Genomic DNA, 24,548 nt, shown 5'->3' on the forward strand with positions numbered 1-24,548 from the left:
TGGCCTTTCCTGAAACCATGCTGATTGTATAAAATAATATTCTGGGATGAATTATAATTTTCTATTTGGTCACATGCAGCTCTTTCAAAAAAAAAAAAAAAAAAAAAAAAAAAAATATATATATATATATATATATATATATATATATATATATATATATATATATATATATATATATATATATATATATATATATTTTTTTTTTTTAAATGGTAACATTGAGATAGGACTACAGTTTCACATTACATCTTGTTTGTTCTTTTTATGAATTGGCAGAACTTCAGCATATTTTAACTGATCTGGAAAACACCCCTCTTTGAAAGATTGGTTGATTATGAGAGAGAGTGGATGTGCAATGCTATACATACTGATTTTATTATTCTAGTGGGAACCTCATCCCAACCCACTGCGTTTAAATTTTTTACGGACATTATGATTTCAATGACACCAGAGATTCAAACAAGTGAAAATTTAAATCCCGTGCAATTTCTCTCTACCATACTGGGAATTGTACTTGGTGGTAAGTAGTCTCCAATTGTGTTACAATTAATGCAGAAATTATTGGAGGATTCACATATGGCACTGTGATCTGTAAGTGTCCTACCATTAATCATTAGTTTAGAGGGACACTTTCTCTCCATTTAACTGCTGATCTCACTTCTTATAACAGACCAAAGAACTTTGGATTTTTTTTTAATTTATTTGAAATGAATGTACTGTTTGCATTATGCTTTGCTAGTTTAACTACTTTGTAAAATGTTTTCTTGAATTTGCTTACATATTTAAAAAATATGCACTGATAGTGCAACCATATCGGCAGCATATTGGCAAGGCATTCATTTTCATGGACAACAATTCATGCCCCCATCATGTACATCTTGTGAATGACTTCCTTCAGGATAATGACATCACTGGCCGAGAGTGGCCAGCATGTTCTTAATGCTAGTCACTCTAATTCCTTTTGTTACCCATGATCTACTTTTGTGAGACTCAATCCATACTCTAGGAGAAGGAAAGCATTCATTGAATATGCTTATGAATTTGGTTGAAAAGTTATTGTAGTTGTCACTTGTTGGAGTGTCTTTGGTGATTGACCAAATGGTGACGCTCAGATTTTTAATAAATTCTTCCACATTTTCTTGGCTGAAGTTCTTACATCTGTTTGTTGTGCAACCTAAATTTAATTGTGGTAATGATGCAAATAGTGCTGCATGGTCTGATATTCTTAAATCAAAATTGCATTTTTTCTTTGACACAGTAATTGTAACTATGTAAAATATTATGAATACATATTGAAGTAGGTGCGGTAGCTCTTGTGCATTGATCAAAATTTAGATTTAGTCCATTCGTGGCTATCAGATTCTTTAAATGTGAAACAAATTTGTCATCGATTCTTACATATATGTTGAAGTCAGCACATATAACTAGCTTGTTATGCAGTTTTTCAGTTTTTAATTTGTGTAACAGAGTTTCAAATTTATATAAGAACACAGAGTTTGTATGGTACCCAAGGATGTGTTATAAACTGATGATTAATATGATAATAATTATTGTAGATAATTAAAAAAGAGAGACTTAAATGTTTCAGGGAAACATTTAATTATAAGATGATGATTAATATGTTACACACTTTATGTTCTATACAACAACTTTCAAAAATATGGTCTTCATTTAAATGACTAAACTTCTGTCTGATTTCATAGATTACTGAGGAATAAACTACTATGCAAGAGCCTCCATACTCATCAATTCTACAAAAACCTGGTGGGCATTTGTAGCCTGGCAGTTTATTGAGAAGGCTGATATTTTCAGTCTTATTTATTGATATATTTAATTTATACAGATATATAACAAGTCAATGTTTATTTGGACATATTACCTTTACTGATTGTTTCATACTTTCTAACAGAATTTGCACTTCATTAAGCTCGCTGATCATTCCTTCAGACAAACCTCCAATGTTCAGATGCATAATGAAATTACTACTGCATACTGGTACATTATCAGGTAAAGCATCTTTTAAAAACTAGTTTGTTTACAAGGTAAAGGAATTTCCTCTGTCTATTGACTATTTCTTCTGTCTTGTCAGATTTGGGCCAGATCCGATTGGAATTAGCCCCTTTCACTAGCTTCCATGCTTGTAGGTACTTTAGGTGTGGCTTGTTCACTTTTGCAGCTGTTTTTGTGCATTATTTTGTCATTGCAGTAAACACCATTTGATCCTGCTGTCAGAACAACACAATCAGTTTTAGTAGAAATGGCACTTTCATGTTCTACGCAGCTAATCACATTTTCAAACTTCACTCCACGCTTTACAAAAGCCGAGACACTTATATTTTCCTTTGCAGCGTCTGATACAAAGTTTGAAACATTGCATTCATAGCTATCTTAATATATTTTGACTATCATTCCATGATGCATTTCTTTTTGTGTTGCTGCAGTACTGTTCTTTGCAAATTTCATATCAGTTTTTGATGGTCCACTTTTGCATGTGATTTTAAGCACATCAGTGGTATCTTCTACATTTTCAGATGCAAGCTTTTTATTGGTTGCATATTGAGTATGTGTAGAACTTTGTTCCTCATCTACTGTTGTTACACAGTATTTTTCTAAGTTTTCCTTTCTTATCATTTTAGACGTAGCACATGTCTTGGTTAGAATGGAGCTAAATGTTTCGAAACACTATTTTTTGTCCACTTTAAAACTATTGCTCTTCCCCAGATTTTTACATCTGTGCTCTAAACCAGCACATTTCATCTGTAATGCCTCAATATCACTTTGCAGAACTTTAATTATTGAATCCTTGTCTCTGATAATGTTATATACTCTTTCCACATGTTTCCATTACAGGGACATCACACGGCCATAAGTAGTCCACAGTCACCAATTTTATGTTTATTTTGCAACATTTTTTGTGAAAACATCATTTACAACATTTGCACTGAATACCTTTCCTGACTTTCCGTCACACAGATTACAAATACTACCACTTTTTAATTCACTTTTATCAGAGCAATTTGCACCTACTAGTCTGATTGGTTCCACCTTTGTTTATTCATGTTTCATTAATTTTCCTAGCAAGTAAGCAGTGGTAAATTAATTTTAAAGATTTTTTAAAAAATATTTCCTCTTTTTGATGATATACTCATAAAAATTTACTTATGCAAACAGTTCCTTTAAATTAATCTTCAAAAGTAAACTGAAATTAGAAAATGTCATAGTGCTACTTGTTACAGCAGAAATGTCTGTTCTCTCTCTCTCTCTCTCTCCCTTCCTATACTATTCTTCACCAATAGCTCATCATGGAATAATCTTATGTTGGTATGTTAGATGTGTGTCTGATAAAGTTATGGAGTGATTTAATTATGCACAGGAACACATAAGAATAACCTGTGAATCAAACAGCATGCATAATGCAAAAATCCTTAGCAAAATATGTCCACTTTTTCTATAGTACTGTATGGCATCTTTCTATGGCATCTTTTCTGATATGTTGGTGACTGCTCCCTTAGAAGTGTGGTTGCTAAACCATTCAACATTATCACAGACAGGTGGCAGTGGATCATGGACTGTTGCGTGTGATGAAGCATTGCAGTGGAGTACCATAAAACTTCAGTGGTTGTAACAGTTGTTGCAACCATGTCCCTATAAGTGTAGAGTGAAGTTTGATAAACTTTGTTATTCACATGGGTTTATAAGAAATCTGTTAGTGTCATGTTTAGTCAGTGCCCAAACTGTGCATTGAAGTAGTCCTTAGAAATGCATGCAAAAGGTATTGGAGTCTTATTATATTGAAACAAGCTTGCTAATTATCAGCAGCACATCTTACAGATAGGGGGAGAAAATGTTAAAGGAAAGTTTTGTAGAAATCTTCATTCAGACTTCAAAGAAAATTAAAGGAAAAATGGACACTGAACTTTGATACACCTTTTTCAAAGATAAAACATTCTGGATTAACAACACAAGCATAAAACATATAGTTAAAAATAAGCACTAGTATACATGGGCCCCACATCAACTCACTCACCAGATAGAAGTAATAGTGGGGAAACTTTTGGCTTACATAACCATCACCATTATCATTATTATCATCATCATATCATCCATCATCATCATCATCATCAGCTTTATGCATCCAAGTATGTCCTATCACTATCTTTGTGTGCATGTATTTTCCATTATGTTCTTTTATCATAAAGTATCAAGCAACAAATTTCATTTGCTCAAAAACTAAAACCAAATTAGCTTGCTCTTAGCCCTCCACGTGGAACATTTAGTAGTTCAGAAATGTACAGAATGACACACATTAACTTAATCGACTACTTAGACCTTTTGTATACATAGATACAATGATTTATTTATTTAGCATATAGTAATACAAAGAAGTGAAATATATGTAAATTACATAATTTACAAACTAAATATAACTAAAACACCAAATCTACAAATTATATCTAAATTTTCAATCCACTCAAGCACTGCCTGTGTCACTTCGAAGAAGTCTTATAGATATCCATGGTAAGCTCATCTGCTATAGCTTGTTATAATGTGTTTGACTGTCTGATGTTCACTGCCACTGTTCCATTAAGAAGACGGAGCCTTTCCCCATTAGTGGAGGCTTTTGCATAGATGCCAGGCCTGTATAAATCCTGTTAATTGCCCCCAAAGCTTGTCACACTAATTCGGTGCTGGCTGGTCTTACTACAGTCTGATATTCCTCATGGGCAATGCTGTTCTAAAGTTTTCGCCACTTCATTTTGAAATCCACTGCTTGCAGGGGTTCTGCCAATATGATGGATAAGTGGCTGGATATTAATAGGGTCAGTTAAAATGCAAGCACATGAGAGAGGGTTGGGAGTAAGGGTTTTTAATTAATTTCTCATATAACTTGAGAAGGGCATTCTGTCTTCACAGATCTAGTGGTGCAATGTGGCTTAGAAAAGGTAACCAGTAATGGGAAGTAGACTTATGCATCCTGTTATTGTCCAAATTGTTGCATGTGGCTGAACATTAATTTTCCTCATATGTGAACTGTTAAATCATGCTGGAGCACAATATACACCATCAGAGTAGACACGTCTTAAGGAAGAATGTTATAGTGTGTTAGCTCTTATACCACATGAGGTATCATTGCATGATCTCAACTTTCCTGTGATGTTTTCTAAGTGTTTTTTGTAGGACAAGGGTCTATCAAGAGCTACACTATGGATACAATTATATATGAGAGCAAGGTTCACGTGACCATATGAAGTTTTACAATTGGTCCATCTGTAACTGGAAAGTCATGTATCATGTTGTAGTGTCATATAGGCTATGGCAAGAGGAGCAGTGGGAGAATGTTTTTGATGTAATTGCCACGAAAAACAATTCTGATTATTATAGTCTCTGCAAAAGTGCTTAAGACAAATGACAGTGAACTGAAATGAAAAGAAAAGAAAAACTGTGTATTGTAACTGATATGATCATTGCTTGCTAAGAAGTCAGTGTGATGCATACAAACAAGAAATAAAATAACATTCCAGAAATATTAAAAATCTTAACCTGTGTTACCAAAAAACTAGTCAAGAACAAAGTAGATAACTTGCTCTCGTAACACATAATGAGTAATTCAGAATATTATTGAATGCAAGAAATATAAGAGTTTAATTGTAGTTTAAAAAGACATTTCACTCAAGATTACTGCAGTTACGATTTAAATGTAGCATTCTGTATCTGTGAAGCCTTTTGAATTTCAAACCAAAATTATTTGTCCGTACCATAAAATAAGAAGATAAATTAAATTTGTAGCACATTTCATGTTTTATCCTGCAAGTTATGGCTTTGATTTATTCCTTGTCAGTCTTTATTTTTTTAATATACCTTGAATGATGAAAACTGCATAATTAAAGGTATCTTAAAGTATTTCCTATAACAGTCACATACTTGTACACCATATAAGAGGAAAACATTTAATCTGTTTATTGGTCCTAATGTGATTATGTGTTTTCTTTTTATTTTAATAGCACCTCCTCAAATTGTTGATGCCATACCATCGAAGATTGAACTAATGGCTGGTGAAAGCCTTTCTGTGGCATGTAGTGCTTATGGAAGTCCAATGCCACACTTAAGTTGGAGGAGGAATGGCTATACAATCCTAAGAGGGGAAGGTATGTTGTTCTGTAAACCACCCTGTGTGTCTAACTTTGTTCCAATATGGTCAGTTCTGTTGTATAAATTACATTTGTTGTACTAGAGTATGTGTACATATTTGTTGTTAGTATACTATGACACCTCATTGTGCCTCATATGGTGTTTGTAGCATCTTCTGCTCTCTTTGGGGGGGGGGGGGGCACAGCACACACGTGATCACTCAATTTACTGCTTCCTACCACATAAACAATAGAGAAACATTTCAGGAAAAACTTAGAGCATATTGCACTTACATTTTCTGGTAATGTTATAGTATTAGTGGGAGATTACAAATATAGACTGAGAGACTCAGGGTTAAGGACAGATAACAGGAACAGTGAAATTGTTCCAAATATCTTATCTGAAAATTAAGCTGAGCAATTGATCAGAGAGTGGACTCATGAGTGTAACACTGTAGTTCTCCTGGATACAAATGACTCCTAACTTTTCTACTCAGTTAATTTAGAGCACAGAATCTGCAATCATAATGCCATAATAGCATTGTGGAATACATTTGTAAGTAAGAATACAAAGAACGATAGAAAGATATGGTAGAACAGTCCACAGGTGCGCTGCCAGATCATAGCATCCGGTGGGACACTATGAACCAGCAGTACACCTGTGGACTATTCTCTCAGCTAATACACTGGAGGAAACTGAAGAATCACAAGGTAGGAAGATTCTTTCTTTGTTAATATTCTGTAGGGAGTACCCTATGTATTGTTACATGTTGACTTTGAACACATTGCTTCCAATGCCTTTTCTTGGTGGTATATATGAGAGCTTTGTATTCAGTTTTCAGTGTTCTATACAACAATAGCCTAGCCTGATCCTAAATCTCTTTGATAAAATGTGTGCTTCTGTAGTAAACATGTTTTCAGATTAGTAAGCTCTGCACACCAAGGTGTATTGAAATGTCTAGCAATTTTCTGTATTGGAATGGCCACACTTTGAGTGTCTTGTAAGACAGTTGTTGGTGTCTGTGCCATGTAGTCTATGCTGTGGTTAGCATCTCCTCGTATTTAAAGGGCAATTTCTGCACTTAAATTTTCCGCTTTAGCCTTTCTGAAATGAATGTCAAATAAAAACACCTTTCAGCTGACTAACTTTCCAATTGTTATTTTATTGAATGACTAATTTGGGTGATATATTACGCCATCATCTGGCTCTCTGACCCCTGACCGAAGTATAGCAAGATTCCCGCCTCTGGTCCAGTCAAAGTAGGAGCCACCATTCAATGACTGCCATCCATAGATAATTGACAAAGTGATCCTTTTGATCATCACTTGCCAACTCCTTTGATCATCACTTGCTGATTTGACAGTCTTTACCAAATGGCTGGAGTCCTGCAACCATCTGTATACAAATGGACGTACAGAGACTTGATGTGGTATACCTGATAATGGGACATTGCTGATGAAATCAACTTAAGGAAGATAACAGTAGTGATTGATTTCAATAGGTGTTTTGATTCAACATTCTGTACTGAACAGCCGAGGTCCCACAACCATCTGTATAGAGATGGACATACAGAGAGCATTTGAAATAGTATCAAAGATGATTGTGTTCCCATTCCATATTCCTTCATTGTAAACCAGGATCCAACAAATCTATCATAACCACTTTGTGGTCACCTCCAGTAGTGTGCTGAAAGACTCTCCAAGAGTTCATTTTGCTGCAGCACCAGCATAGTTTTCATATGTGGCTGGACAGTCCACACTGTGCGGCAAATGGAAGTTTAATTAATTAATTACTTCCTGCATTTGTATTTGAGGATTTTGTGTTAGTGTCCGTTACTATTATATGTGATGAACCCTGAACATAATGAACTGCATTAGATTAGATTAGATTAGATTTACTTTCATTCCAATTGATCCGTAGTGAGGAGATCCTCCAGTATGTGGAACATCAGTATACAATTCACTGTTGTGTGAATAATGTATGTAAATCCTCATTAGTGTTAGGTTACCAAGTGAGGACTTCAAAGTTACTATTGCAGTGTGTGTGTCACAAAGTTGGGGTATTTTTGATACTTGATCAAATTTTTGGAGAAGTGCTATTGTAGCTCTCCCATTTGGATAACCTACAATTTTCATTATGCTAACTGCAAACTGAAGAATCTTACTGTGTTTTATGTATGGCTCTTGAATATATACATCATAGATGTCGCCATCTTCAACTAATTTATGTATTTCAGTCGTTACTATCACACAGGACATCACATTTGTTTGTAACATGTGCATTGTCAAGGATGTTTAGTAAACCATAATGTTTCAGCAAACATTAAGAGAAATCAAACTAGATCCATCCATACATTTTGGCAAAGTCTTTGCAAGTTTGTTCCAGGTCAGGAATCTCTTGCATCATTTTGAACACTTGCCTCAGGAGGTTGCAGAGCTGTACATTTGTTGGTAGGTTGTTCACTTTGAACCGAATTTGGTCAGTTGCTTCAGCAGTCAGAAAGACCACTCTTGTGTGTGCCATGTGTGTAATGTGGCACAAGGAAGTGTGTTGATGTCCTCCAGTCTATTTACCCATAAATTGTGTTAGAAATTTTTATGCATGTCTTTCAGTTTCTGTTGCAGCCTGCAGCTGATGTAATGCCCATTGAGGGCAGTTTCAGATTCTTGACAGATTGTGGCTTATCAGGTGTAACAGCTTCTGATGATTCTGCAGAATCACTGTTAGTCCCACTAGATAAGACTCGAGGGAATGTTAGAGTCTCCAAAAGGATAGCACTATCAGTACGACCATGTCTAGTATCAAACTATATGGTTGAAACCGTCCTTCTAGTTTATGTCCTGTTACTTATGTAATGAGTCTCTTATCCAGACAGACGTAGTCAGATGTAAATTGCCTGTTGTAAAGTCACTTCATAAAAGGAGATAAAATTTCTCTACCACAAGGACAACAACTAACAAGATGTCTGCCCTTGTATGTCTATACTCTGCAAGTGGAAGGTACTTCTGGTATGAGTAGCATTTCCCTCTTCCATGTTCTGTTTGCAATTCATGCATGAGAAGAATGACTTTGTATGAACCTCCATATGAGCTCTAATTTCTGTGAGCTCCTCATTGTTGTCATATCATAAGACAAATGAGGGGGGAAGTAATACATTTCCCAACTCTTCTTCAAATGTATGCTGTTAGAATTTCAACAGTAAACAACTCTGAGATACACAGTGCCTCTTTTGAAATGTCGGCCAGTGGAGTTTGTTTAGCATCTACATCTCTTGCACTTCCTAAATGATCCCATGACAGAATGATCTCTTTCTCATTGTATATTCTTCATGTCTTTTATTAATTTGAACTCTTAAGTTTCCAAAATTTTTGTGTAATGCTGAAGAATTGGTTGTACATGTGTTTGTAGGTCACTTCTTTGATGTGTGAATTACATTACATTAAGATGATGAATCTTAGCCTGACATTTGCTTCTCCTACAAGTAATGTTATGTCATTATTCCACTTTAGGCCACTCTGGAGTATTAATCCTAGATATTTGATGGTTTTTGCTACTTGTGACTTATTGTCAACAGTAATATTGAACAGTTATAGATCTCTTCATCTATTTATGCACAATGTTACATTTATTTACATTAAATTTCTGTTGTCAGTTAGTTAGTTTTTTAGATTTTCGTATCCAAAATTGTCATAATGTTTGAGCATAAAACATATTCCAGTATTTTATAACAGTCCAACATCAGCAATATAGGCCTACAATTTTAAAACATTTAGCAACTGTGAGTAAAAATATGATACACTACTGGGAATTAAAATTGATACACCAAGAAGAAATGCAGATCATAAAAAGGTATTCAGTAGACAAATATATCATACTAGAACTGACATAGGATTACATTTTCACGCAATTTGGGTGCATAGATCCTGAGAAATCAGTACCCAGAACAACCACCTCTGGCCGTAATAATGGCCTTGATATGCCTGGGCATTGAGTCAAACAGAGCTTGGATGGCGTGTACAGGTACAGCTGCTCATGCAGCTTCAACACGGTACCACAGTTCATCAAGACTGGCGTACTGTGACGAGCCAGTTGCTCGGCCACCATTGACCAGACGTTTTCAATTGGTGAGAGATCTGGAGAATGTGCTGGCCAGGGCAGCAGTTGAATATTTTCGGTATCCAGAAAGGCCCGTACAGGACTTGCAGTATGTGGCCGTGCATTATCCTGGTGAAATGTAGGGTTTCGCAGGGATCGAATGAAGGGTAGAGCCACAGGTCATAACACATCTGAAATGTAACGTCCACTGTTCAAAGTGCCGTCAATGCAAACAAGGGGTGACCGAGACGTGTAACCGATGGGACCCCATACCATCACGCCGGGTGATATGCCAGTATGGCTATGACAAAATATACGCTTCCAATGAGCGTTCACTGCGATGTCACCAAAAACAGATGTTACCATCATGATGCTGTAAACAGAACCTCGATTCATCTGAAAAAAATGATGTTTTGCCATTCATGCACCCAGGTTCGTCATTGAGTACAGCATCGCAGGTGCTCCTTCCTGTGATGCAGCGTCAAGGGTAACCGCAGCCATGGTCTCCGAGCTGATAGTCCATGCTGTTGCAAATGTCACTGAACTGTTCGTGCAGATGGTTGTTGTCTTGCAAACATTCCCATCTGTTGACTCAGGGATTGAGACATGGCTGCAAGATCCGTTACAGCCATGTGGATAAGATGCCTGTCATCTCAACTGCTAGTGATACGAGGCTGTTGGGATCCAGCACAGCGTTCTGTATTACCCTCCTGAACCCACTGATTCCATATTCTGCTAACAGTCATTGGATCTCGACCAACGCGAGCAGCAATGTCATGATACGATAAACCGCAATCACCTTTATCAAAGTCAGAAACATGATGGTACGCATTTCTCCACCTTACACGAGGCATCATAACAACATTTCACCAGGCAACGCCGGCCAACTTTTAACACTTCTACTTAATTATTATCTACTCGTCGGTAAGGAAATCCTCAAAACTTCGAAGACAGATGAACTGACTTACCAAAAGTGCATGTCATCTAATGTTATCTAGAATCATAAGTAGAAGATTAAAACGAAATTTTTCTCAACATAACTGAAATATTCATAGATTGCCTGGATCTTCATGAAGTGTGTGGTTTACAGTGAAAGTGATCAGTTCCAGTTTTAAAACATTCATTCTTCCATTCGTAACAGCTGATCAAATCCATCATGACTCATTGCAAAGAGGCCGAGTTGTACAGTATGTCTTCGTAAAACAACTGACTGGTTCACAAGTCAAGAAAAATACTTTTTAACATTTTTAAATCTTAGTGAAATAATATTCAAGTAACTAACACAGGTTACACTTCGAGATATCAGCTCAAAACCGCCCGTCCCAGCAGCCTTGCTGCTTCCCTATTTATGTATTGTAAATAATGGATGGTCACTTGGACCATTATTACTTAATAATGACAACATATTTTTAATTGTATTTACAATTGAAAGTTCCAAAGCTGAGATGTTCTGATTGCACAGAATAATACATCTAAAATTACATAATTGAATAATATGTGAAATTTATAATGTAAAAATGTTTTTAAAGGTGAAAATTCCATCTAAATATGAGTACAATAATGAACTTCACAAAATTAATTAATACATGATAATTACACAATGACTCACATTCCTAACAATAATTGAAGCTAAGAGGGTAAAATGACACAGGTTTTGATTGACAGAATTTGTAACAGCTGCCTAGAATTTTATAATTAGGCGTATATCTGGTTACAACAATACGAGTTTAATTAATAAAGTCATTAAGATGGAATGTTCTTTACAGCTTTCATCCTAAATTTACGTTTTATAATGTGTCCCTTCATTTGCAAGCGACAGAATAACTTCTTGAATGAGTATACTACATTCGTAAAAGTCCAATTATTTAAATAATTACAGTTTGTGATTAACGCCATATATTTTATTCCTACAATTTTCACTAATTCAAGTCTTTCCCACTACTGCAATGAATGCCACAGTTTGTTAAAATACTTTGATGTTTGTTTTATTTTGTAATAGGGTCTGCTAATTAGTCTCCAATTTAGTGTCATTTTTCTGAAATTCACGAATCACCACAATACCAATCATTTTAAAGTGAGGTATTGTACTACACGATGTCAGGGAATTGAAGTTTTCATTAAGTCTTTGTATATTAGGTATATTACAAACTGCTGTTTGTGTATGAAAAATCGGTTGGTAACTTTCCTCATATCAGCACGTTGTAGATGTCGCCAGCTGCGCCAACCTTGTGTGAATCCTCTGAAAAGCTAATCATTTGCATATCACAGCATCTTCTTCCTGTCAGTTAAATTTCACATCTGTAGCACGTCATCTTCATGGTGTAGCAATTTTAATGGCCAGTAGTGTGCTTTTACATAATTATCAAGGTTGTGACTCCAAAATATAAGAAGAACTACATAACTCTGTTGAGAAATTTTAGCTGTTTTTTAAAATCCATAGTCCTGTATCTCAAATCTGCCATTTCAGCATCCATATAATGATTGAAAGTAGGAACCATATTACAGTCTTCCCCAATGAAACAATTCAGTATTTAAGCCTTCTCCCATTCAAAAGCATACAAGGACAGGATTAGGCAACTTTTACATTTGAGTGGTTTGCCTGGATACAAGGATCATTGAGTGGAAGACACTGAACTATTAGATTTTTGAAACTTTATTATAATAACTCAAAAAAAGACATCACAGGTATATTGTATCATGACTAATTCATAATAAACTTGTTTTTACCAAAAAAAAATCTTGTAACACATACAGGGTTGTACACATGAACAGTTTGTGTCTTTATGACAACCATTTTAAATAACAATAATAGTTTCAGGAACAGAAACTACTATACTTCTTAGATCAGAGAACTTTAAATAACCCGTAGGATAACCATTAACACTGCCGCGGTATACTGCACTCAGTAACTTAAATTTGACTGCAAAAAGTTTTACACTTATACATAACATTGAATGCTACCTCAAACTGGCAAGCTGGAGGTACCAACACACATAATTTAGCAACCAATAGAAATTTTTAAACATTAACCATTAGTCAATGAAATGGGGAACATGGTTCACAGCAATTAATCAGACTGACTAGTCGGTAAACAGAAAAGGTACAGAAAAGGTGTGCTAGGAAAATACAAATGTGTTCTTGATCTAAGAAGACTAGCCCATTAAAGTTAGCAATTGAAAGTCGGTTAAGAGTGCTTAATCACAGGAATTAACAAATATAATAAGCAATTTATAAAGCAGTAAATTTTCATCAATAAAATCACAGATCTAGTCTTCCACAAGTAATTAGGGTGGTTTAATAAGAAACAGCCACCAGATTTAGTGCTACTAAAAGAAAGTATTAAGTATTCAATATAAGGGCCCAAGCCTACTAAAATTGGCAAATGGAAAAATTACCATTAGAACCACAGTAAGCTCAGTTCTATGGAATAGTGTATGAAGTCCTTAGCAACTAATTGGGGCACTCTGGTGGATAAAAACTAGCCCAATTTAGTAGTAGGAAAATGTTGAAAAAGCTACTCAAGCTAAGAGCGATGGCTTACCTACATTAACAAATGAAAATAACTCCTTTTTAAAAGAAATAGTAACCTTAAATCCATAGTAGGAACACTAGCTCCCACAAATTAACCAATTCAGAAGTCAATTTTTAGAAAGTAAAATCTAACCAAAATAATAGTGGATGTTGCCCTTAACAACTAGTTAGGGCAATCTGACAGGTAACTCTAACCCATTTTATTGTATCAAGATTTTTAAACAGTTGCCCAGAGCAAGAATGCAAGCCCACTAAAATTAACTGATTGAAATAACATTTTTCTTTTCTTTTTGAACAGTTATAATCAGTTAGTTAGTGATGGACTTAGTACTGAACAACTAGTTAGACAATCTTGGCAACAAATACCTTAACCAGAAAAAAATGACAAAATCTCTCTGGCTGAACCAATAGTTTCTAGCAAATAAACATTTCAATAAACATACTCTTCATGTGCCGAGAATTCTTAGACAAGATGCATCATCTTATTACAACAAGTATCCACAATTTACAGTTTACTGCACCATCAGCCATGACAAGTATTGACAATAATGAACAGTCATTAGATAAAGATTCTACCATCAGCAGAGTAATGAGCAGCATGAGTGTGAGTTCAAATCAAATGGCTCTGAGCACTATGGGACTTAACATCTGAGGTCATCAGTCCCCTAGAACTTAGAACTACTTAAGCCTAACTAACCTAAGGACATCACACACATCCATGCCCGAGGCAGGATTCGAACCTGCGACCCTGACTGAAGCGCCTAGAACCGCTCAGCCACCGCGGCCAGCATGTGAGTTCACCAAACCTACAAGTTTCAATAAGAAAACAAAGCAAGTTCATTAGTTCATAGAAGTAGAACAGGGCCCAAACATTCAGAAAGCATGCTCCAAAGAAGGTAGTTGACAGACAAGCAAATCAGCTGGCATGCACTAGTTGGCACAAAGTTCAGAGCATGAAATGCTTACTAAGCAACTCTCCTCATGATCATTTCCCACAGCTGGCTGCAGCCACTTGTGCCCAAACTCTCAACTTCATGCTGTCGCTAGCCCTGGTGCAGCACAAACAGGATGAACTACAAACACTTTCCAGAAAGGGAGTTTTGGACCGACATGTACACAGAAAGTGATTCTGACTAGAGAACTGTCTACGGGATTCACTTCTGGCACAGCACTCATCTGTTAATTGGAGGAAAAAGTGTAGTTGATATAAACAATAAATATATAATATAAACAATATATATATATATATATATATATATATATATATATATATATATATATATATATATATATATATATATATATGATCACACGCACGGCACAGCGGACACACCAGGACCCGCGGTGTTGGCCGTCAAATTGCGCTAGCTGCGCAGCATTTGTGCACCGCCGCCGTCAGTGTCAGCCAGTTTGCCTTGGCATACGGAGCTCCATCGCAGTCTTTAACACTGGTAGCATGCCGCGACAGCGTGGACGTGAACCGTATGTGCAGTTGACGGACTTTGAGCGAGGGCATATAGTGGGCATGCGGGAGGCCGGGTGGACGTACCGCCGAATTGCTCAACACGTGGGGCGCGAGGTCTCCACAGTACATCGATGTTGTCGCCAGTGGTCGGCGGAAGGTGCACGTGCCCGTCGACCTGGGACCGGACCGCAGTGACGCACGGATGCACACCAAGACCGTAGGATCCTACGCAGTGCCGTAGGGGACCGCACCGCCACTTCCCAGCAAATTAGGGACACTGTTGCTCCTGGGGTATCGGCGAGGACCATTCGCAACCGTCTCCATGAAGCTGGGCTACGGTCCCGTACACCGTTAGGCCGTCTTCCGCTCACGCCCCAATATCGTGCAGCCCGCCTCCAGTGGTGTCGCGACAGGCGTGAATGGAGGGACGAATGGAGACGTGTCGTCTTCAGCGATGAGAGTCGCTTCTGCCTTGGTGCGAATGATGGTCGTATGCGTGTTTGGCGCCGTGCAGGTGAGCGCCACAATCAGGACTGCATACGACCGAGGCACACAGGGCCAACACCCGGCATCATGGTGTGGGGAGCGATCTCCTACACTGGCCGTACACCACTGGTGATCGTCGAGGGGACACTGAATAGTGCACGGTACATCCAAACCGTCATCGAACCCATCGTTCTACCATTCCTAGACCGGCAAGGGAACTTGCTGTTCCAACAGGACAATGCACGTCCGCATGTATCCTGTGCCACCCAACGTGCTCTAGAAGGTGTAAGTCAACTACCCTGGCCAGCAAGATCTCCAGATCTGTCCCCCATTGAGCATGTTTGGGACTGGATGAAGTGTCGTCTCACGCGGTCTGCACGTCCAGCACGAACGCTGGTCCAACTGAGGCGCCAGGTGGAAATGGCATGGCAAGCCGTTCCACAGGACTACATCCAGCATCTCTACGATCGTCTCCATGGGAGAATAGCAGCCTGCATTGCTGCGAAAGGTGGATATACACTGTACTAGTGCCGACATTGTGCATGCTCTGTTGCCTGTGTCTATGTGCCTGTGGTTCTGTCAGTGTGATCATGTGATGTATCTGACCCCAGGAATGTGTCAATAAAGTTTCCCCTTCCTGGGACAATGAATTCACGGTGTTCTTATTTCAATTTCCAGGAGTATATATATATATATATATATATATATATATATATATATATATATATATATATATGCTGAAATCATGAGTTGTGTGGTACCTGGAGGGTTCCTCCCCCACTCCACACATAATTTTTTTTTTTTGGGGGGGGGGGGCGGGTGAGATTGATTTATTATATATATATATATATATATATATATATATATATATATATATATATATATATATAATAAATCAATCTCACCTGCCCCCCCCCCAAAAAAAAAAAATTATGTGTGGAGTGGGGGAGGAACCCTCCAGGTACCACACAACTCATGATTTCAGCACTGCCTTTTCCTGCCACTCAGCTTCAGTTGGTTAAGATGGTTACAGATCCTATGGTGGGTCTGAAGGTTCTGAACTAGGAAATTGACCAGAGATAGGACTTGCATGACAGTAAAAGGTCCCTCACACTGCAGCAGCAACTTCTTGGTCACTCCCTGAACCTTCTTACCTGCAGCGACTGATACCACATGCCTGCCCCAGATGTAAAGACAAGCATCCCTCTGGTTGTTGAGAATGAAATTATTTCTTGCAGCCTTCAATTTGGCCTTTAGGTCATCGGTGTCTACACACTCTGACAATAGGTCATTGAGGGACTGAAAATTGTTCAGCAGGTGTACTGATCTGATAGGAAAACAAAGCTTGGCAGACATAATTTTATGGGTCTCATGGGAAACGGTATTGAATACCAAGGACAACCAATAAAGCAAGTGATACCATCTCCTGTGAGCCCCCATATGATATATAATGAGAGCAGATTTGAGATTTTGATTAATTTGCTCTGCAAATGAAGGCTTAGGGTATTACCCAATGGTCATAACATGCTTTATCCCATGGCTAAAGAGAAACCCATGAAACTGACATGATGGGAAGCCTGGAGTGTTGTCACTGAGTATTGTCCGAGGTGGACCAAAATTTGTGAACTTGGTAGACTGAAGCCTAATACTTGTTTCTGAAGTAGTTTGCTTACATGGGCAAAGTTGAATCAAATGCGTAAAGATGTCCATGATCACCAGGACAAAGCCTGCAGCAGCAGGCCAAGGAATTTGATGAAAAGCTTATACAGATGCTGAAATTCCATGGTGGTCTGTGGAAAGCCCTTTACCCTGCTTGTACTGAGTTTGCCCCACTTGCACTCTTGACAGTTACTGGATCCTTAATTTCAGTGACCATCACCTTCGATGTGATGTGTTTGCCAATTTTCATATGTGCCTTGTGCATACCCAGATGGCCTCCACGTAGTAAATGATGAAAATAGTGAGAGCTTAAACAATAAGTATCTGAGCTGGACAGTACGATGATAAAACAATGTTGTTTTTAATAAAGTAAAAAGTGTGTGGTCACATTGACTAGAAAATATTTTTTTGGATGTGATATGTTTGAACAGCAATTGCAAATGTAAGTGCATGTAAATGCCAAGGAAAACAACAACAATACACTGTTTCTAATCGGTGTGGTAAAGTTTTGTAGTTGTGATTTGGTTTTCGAATGGATGGACTGTCGATTTGTTTTACATATTAGTTGAAATATTGTTGCAGGCTAGATTCAAAGCAGCAACCTGTGGATACCATCTTATAATGATACCATCTTATGATATTCAACATTCCACCTCTCTACCAACCAAGCTACTGAATGCTGTGTAAGGAAGTGGGTATAACAATAATTTTTACTAAGAGTTTAATTTCATTGACTGACACTATCCTCCTTATAACAGTGGAAAAGCATATCTAGGAGGTAAATTAATGTTAACTTCAGAGTGCAAGACATTTTTAATTAAGTAAGGGAACTTGGGCATCAACCAGGTAGCATTTTGCCAATGTAACTACTTTTTACAAACCTTCTCATTCTTTGAAACATTCAAAGAATTGGACTGATATTACAAGAAATACCCAGCTGTGTTAATGAAAGTAAATTAAAAATAATCAGAATATTTCTATATAATATTTGATTTTTAATTTTTCAGATTATAAAATTAAATCTATATAGGTAAAGATGGAACTGTTAGACTAGAGAAGAAATCCAAAGCTGTAGAACCCAGAATGACTTCAGCAAACTGTTATGAAAACTTAAGAAACATCTGAATAGAAGTAAAAAAGCTCTATGAACATTAAGAGCTCAGAGGGCAAGGAAGAGAAGGCTTAAACATGGAAGGAATATGTAAAAGAGCTATCTCAAGAAAGAAAAACTTGAAGCCATAATTATGGGAAGGGATGAGGAAATGTGTGAAGGTAATATGAGTGAAGCATTTGACAGACCACTGAAGAGCAAAGTGTGAAAACGTAAAACTGTCAACAAAGAGGGTCGTTTGAACATCACAGTGCTTTACCTGGCATGTTCTTCTGGGAGGTGGTTTACCATTCCCTTCCACTGTCTTTTTAAGTAACTTATACCAGCAGCTATAGGGGGACCTACAGTTTAACATTGACTCTGAACCAAGGTGCAACTCAGCATTTTTAAATTTAGTAAACATTATCAGACGCAAAAAAATGGTTCAAATGGCTCTGAGCACTACAGGACTTAACATCTGAGGTCATCAGTCCCCTAGAACTTAGAACTACTTAAATGTAACTAACCTAAGGACATCACACACATCCATGCCCAAGGCAGGATTCAAACCTGTGACCGTAGCAGTCGTGCGGTTCCAGACTGAAGTGCCTAGAACCACTCGGCCACACCCACCGGCTATCAGACGCAAAATAAGTGATAAGCGACATATAAAAATCCTAGGACAAGATGAAAATCAAACCTGAGAGTTTGGATTTATAGTCTGACAGTTGGTCACTGAGTCTTCAACCCACAATAAAGAACAATGTGATAGTCTCAATACCAAGAAAGGCAGGTATTGATTCAATAAGTTATGGTTGTAAAGTATGTAAATTATCTACAGAAATATGGAACGACTGGTAGAAACAGATCTGGGAGAGGACAGTTTCGTTTCAGGAGAAATTTAGGAACCTTTGAGGCAATATTGACCCAGAAAGTTGTTTGAAGAAAGATAAACCAACATGAATAGAATTTGTAGCTTTAGAAAATGCTTCTAAAATAGTAGACATGGAGAGTTATCCACACCTTGTATAGAAGCCAGACTACAACTACACTAAAAAGTAGTATACACTTTTAGAAGTTTCCAATTCATTCTAGATTTATTTTTGTGAAAGTGGACATGGAGTACATGAAATGATTACATTTACAGGTTAGTAGTGCAAGCGGTTCTGTGGTACCAGGTATCGACCCATGCTGAAACACCCATATTAGTACGTGGTGTAGCATGCATGGACAGCACTGCTGACACTGACTGTGGCATCCAGTCAATCATACATATGGCGAAACTGTCCTAGGATACATTATTCCGTGCCTACTCGACCTGTTCATGTAGTTCTGCAAGAGTTGTTAGCTGATAAGTCACACGAGTTACTTCTCTTCCCAACATATCCCATACGTGCTCAACTGGAGCCAAGTCCAGAGATTGTTATGGCCATGGAAATTGCTGCACATCTTGCAGGGCACATCAAGTTTCACGCGCAGTGTGCGGAAGAGCATTATCCTCTTGGAACAACACATAACCTTCCCCTTGCAAGAATGGCAAAAGAACGTCTCTAACAACATTCTGTATGCTATGAACATTGTGTATGTAATGAGCACTGGTTGCCATTCCCTCCAGAAACACTAAAGTTGAATGAGAGTTGTAACTTATCACATCCCAGACCATAAGGCCTGCAGAGGGGCCAATGCAATTTGGGCAAATGCACTCTATGAGGGAGCACTCACTAGATCTACATTGTACATGCAAATTACCATCACTTGCATGCAAGCAGATTCTGCTTTCATCACTGAAGACCACACAGCATACCATTCCACCTTCCAAGTGACCCTCTGATGGCACCAGTCGAGCTGTGCACATCAATGCTATAGCATGAGTGGAAGACGAGCTAGAGATGTGCAGCCAGTAATTCCACTGGTAATAACTGGTTTGCAATAGTTTGTATTGACACGTCTGGACTCACAAGCCCAGCTATATGATCTGCCACTGCTGTCCTTACAATACGATGGTCCTGGTGGGCATTTGTGAGGCTTGGATGTTCAGAACCTCGTCTGTGTGTTTGACAATGTTCACGCAACCATTGATAGGACCATCATTACACAATTGACACAGCATGCTCAATTTGTATGGTAATTCTTCAAAAAGGATCTTCCCACCACTCAGAAAGTGACAATTTGACACCTTTCAAACTCACCGAGTTGGCTATAGGAAGCACAAGTTTATCTACGTGGCACTGTTGCCTGCTTGATTCACACGTTTACACCACACTGAGCCTTCTGGCTGTGACCATTCCCTATTAAAGGGTAGACTTAAGTGACTGTCTGGTAACTATGCCACTACTCTTATCTGTTTGCAGACAACATTGAGACCATCTCAGTGCATCTACTATCTCTCAGGTGACATATGCCATCACTGGATCAAAATTGGTGTCATCTTTCCAGGTGTACTATTTTTTTCTGGCAGTGTATAAAAACTGAAGGACATGAAAGGGATGCTCTAATGGAGAAGGGAGTGGGAGTTGCGGCCTATACCCTATATTGGGAATCTGTATGGAGAGCAGTCAGTAAAGCAAAGTCAGGAGAAATTTGGTAATGGAATTCCAGATCTGGGAGAAGAAATAGAACTTTTAAGTTTCGTTGATGACATTGTAATTCTGTGAGAGATGGCAAAGGACGTGGAAGACTGTACTGGCTATTGTACATTTGAAACTTTAAAAAAATTATAATTCATTCTGACCACACTTCAAGATGACATTGATTTAAAGCCAATCATTGCAAAACACGGAAAAAAAAAATGTATCTATTTTGAACTGCTAATCACAAATCTTTCACAATATTGCATGATATTTTAAAAAATAAATAATTCTTTTTTTTCTTTAAATGTTTATATACTTATTGTATGGTGTTAATAAAGAGAATTCTGTGGAGTTGTGGGAGTGTCAAGTTGAAGACAACATAAAATAATATGTTTATATCATACATTTCCTGTTTCAGATGATGTTACAGTATCTGATGATAACAGTTTGACAATAATTGCTGCCTCACATCAGAATTCTGGTCTTTACTCATGTGTTGCAGAAAATTCAGAAGGATCTGATCAGAAAAATGTGGTAATTGATGTTCTGGGTAAGTGAATGTATAATTTATTTCCATATCAGTTCATACATTGAGTATTAGTAAGGTTGCCACGTGAAACATGAACATTTGGGCATAATGATACCATGAATATTAGCAACCTGATGTGTCATAATGTAGAAGCAAAATGTGAGTACCTTACTCACGTACCTGAAGGCAAACGAGGACCTGTAAACAACCATGGAAAAACTAAAGTTCAAATGGCTCTGAGCACTATGGGACTTAACATCTGAGGTCATCAGTCCCCTAGAACTTAGAACTACTTAAACCTAACTAACCTAAGGACATCACACACATCCATGCCTGAGGCAGGATTCGAACCTGCTACCGTAGCGGTCTCGCGGTTCGGGACTGAAGCGCCTAGAACCGCTCGGCCACCACGGCCGGCGGAAAAACTAATATTAACAACTTTATAAAATTTCTTTCTTGAGACTAGGGTAAGTTTTAGTATTACAGAAGTGAATGAATTAACAAAACAACTGTGAAAAATAGCATTTCACATATTATGTAGAAGAGTGGTGATATGAGAACAGAGTTACAGTGGACATTTGAACTGATACAATATTCAAGCACTTTCATGTTAGCCATTATTCTCAGTCCAGTAGACTCCACTGAATTTATAAATCATGTTAATCCACTGAGCAGTAAGTATTAAGGTGGTATTAATGAAATTCTGTATTATATTTGTAGTTCCACTGTTTGGATTAGGTAAATGGAACATAAATTACACTGGGTGCTAAGTGCAAATTATACTTTATTGCTCATTAATGCACATGGTACAAAGAAAATCTGACATGTTGACAAGCTAGAAGCCAACTGCCACAACCAAAGAGTTCAACTCACTGCTTGCTACCTCCAGGTGTTATTAAAGTATCAGCAAGGCATGTACTTCCTCCTTTGTTAGATATTTGTAATTCATCATTATCAGGTTATATCTTCCCACAGCAGATAATAGCAATTGAAGTATTACCTCTATATAAAAAGATGATCAACAATGTGTGGGGAACTATAGGCTTGTGTCACTGGTATCTGGTTTTTCAAAAATTATTGATGAGTATTCCCACAATAGCTGACTACATTATTCAATAAAAATTATATTGTTCCTGGATATTAACACGGTTGAGGCTAAAACACTTTATCGTAACAGCTACTTTCACCCTGATAAACTATATCATGAAAGCAGTTGGCAACCACACAGAAATATCTGTGTTACTCTTAGATGTAATGAAACATTTGATGTAGTTTATCATTCTCCTGAGTAAGCTTACACAATATGATTTAAGAGGCATGCTGAATGATTGGATGAAATTATATTTGGATTATCATTCTCAGGTGTCTGGTGGTAGGAAAAAAACTCCAAGTTCAGCTGTCAGCACCATGTCTATAAAGTCATATTGTTGTGTAGGGAACAATTTTAGACTGATTTCTTTTTTTGTTACACAGAAATGATTTGCCATAGCATGTCAAGGATTCAGAGCCAGTGCTATAAGTGGAAAACATCATTCTATTGATCTAAGGGAACAACAAAGAGGAATGGAAAAGTTACGGCCAAGGATATTATGTAGGTTGGGTGGGCAGTGGAATGCTACTGCTGTGGGAGGGGGGAGGGCTGTCAAGAGGATAATAGGGCCCTGTTTTTCATTTCATCAGGGCAAGAGGATAGCAGGGAGCCTGTTTTTCATTTCATAAGGGCACAACAAGAGGGAGCCAAAACGGTGGCATAGAATGTGAATCAGTTGCTACAGTTCTGGATGGTACTGAATCAAAAGAGGGGTTCCACTTTGTGGCTGGAAAGGTGTGTTTGTGTGTGTGTGTGTGATGGAAGGTGACTGGGGAGACAAGGCTCATGGTATCTGTTTCTGGACAAGGTGGAGAGGGTAATTTCAGTCTGTGAGAACCTTATTATATTTGGAGAGGGAATCAGAATAAGAATTTTATTGTCTCATGACATAGATGTTAAATCATTGCACTGGACAGGGTTTGAAAACCTGAGAGATAAAAGATGGGAGACAGGGTAATATGCAAGACTGAGGTTACTGCTAAATCATCATGCATGGGTTAATAAGGGCGAAAAGCTAAGTGCATTGTGTGTAACAGAGGTGGGAGGAGGAAGGCAAAAAATAGACAATTCAGAAAATGAAAGATGTAGGAAACTAAAATGGGTGAAGAAATGGTGACACAGAAGAAAGTAATGGAAATTAAGGCCAGGTGGGTGGTGAGAACCAAGGACATCTTGTAGCGCTAGTTCTCACCTGCAGAGTTCTGAGAAACTGGTTCTGGCGGAAGGATCCAGATGGTGCATGTGGTGAAACTGGCACGGAGGTCATGTCTACCACATTGTGGAGCATGCTCTGTAAAAGGATATTTTGTGTTGCCAATATACACCTTGTGCCTATGTCCATTCATCCTAAATTATAATTTGGTGGTAGTGTTGCCAATGTAAAAGGCTGAACAGTGTTTACAGGACAGCTGGTAAACGACATGTATCATTTCACATATAATTGTATATGTTTTTCCAGTTACAGGGCTGGTAAAGATCGTGGTAGGAGAGTGCATAGGGCAAGTCTTGCAGTTTGGTTGATCACAGGGGTAGGGGAGCCGTAGGGTAGGGAGATGGGTGCAGAAAGAGCATAGGACTAAGAGGCATATTGTGGAGATTGGGAGGGCAACAGAAAGCTGTTCTTGGTTGTTATACAGGCACGCACTCACTCACACACACACACACACACACACACACACACACACACACTGGGTGTCCATAGTTAAAGTTCAAGTATGAAAATGCTGTAGAAGCAGAACCACTGCTCAGAATGATGTTATATTTGAACATCAGATTATTGATGCAGGGGGAAATGCCATGGAACAAAAAAAAAGTTAATGAAAATTTGACCAATAGATGACAGCATAAGCATCAGATCATGCACACCAACAGATGCATGGCCCATGACATTTCCTCAGTTTGCA

General features: G+C 37.9%; 1 protein-coding gene across 1 annotated transcript in view; it reads left to right on the plus strand.

Annotated features, from left to right (window-relative positions):
- LOC126248535 (hemicentin-1-like) overlaps positions 1-24,548 on the plus strand; it is an 838,517-nt gene that overhangs the window by 464,213 nt on the left and 349,756 nt on the right. The window contains exons 28-29 of the mRNA XM_049949594.1: positions 6,003-6,146; positions 21,444-21,575. Of these exons, the coding sequence (XP_049805551.1) occupies positions 6,003-6,146; positions 21,444-21,575 (276 nt within the window). The remainder of the gene's footprint in view (positions 1-6,002; positions 6,147-21,443; positions 21,576-24,548) is intronic.

This window comes from Schistocerca nitens, chromosome 3 (genome assembly GCF_023898315.1).
Source record: "Schistocerca nitens isolate TAMUIC-IGC-003100 chromosome 3, iqSchNite1.1, whole genome shotgun sequence".
NCBI lineage: Eukaryota > Metazoa > Arthropoda > Insecta > Orthoptera > Acrididae > Schistocerca > Schistocerca nitens.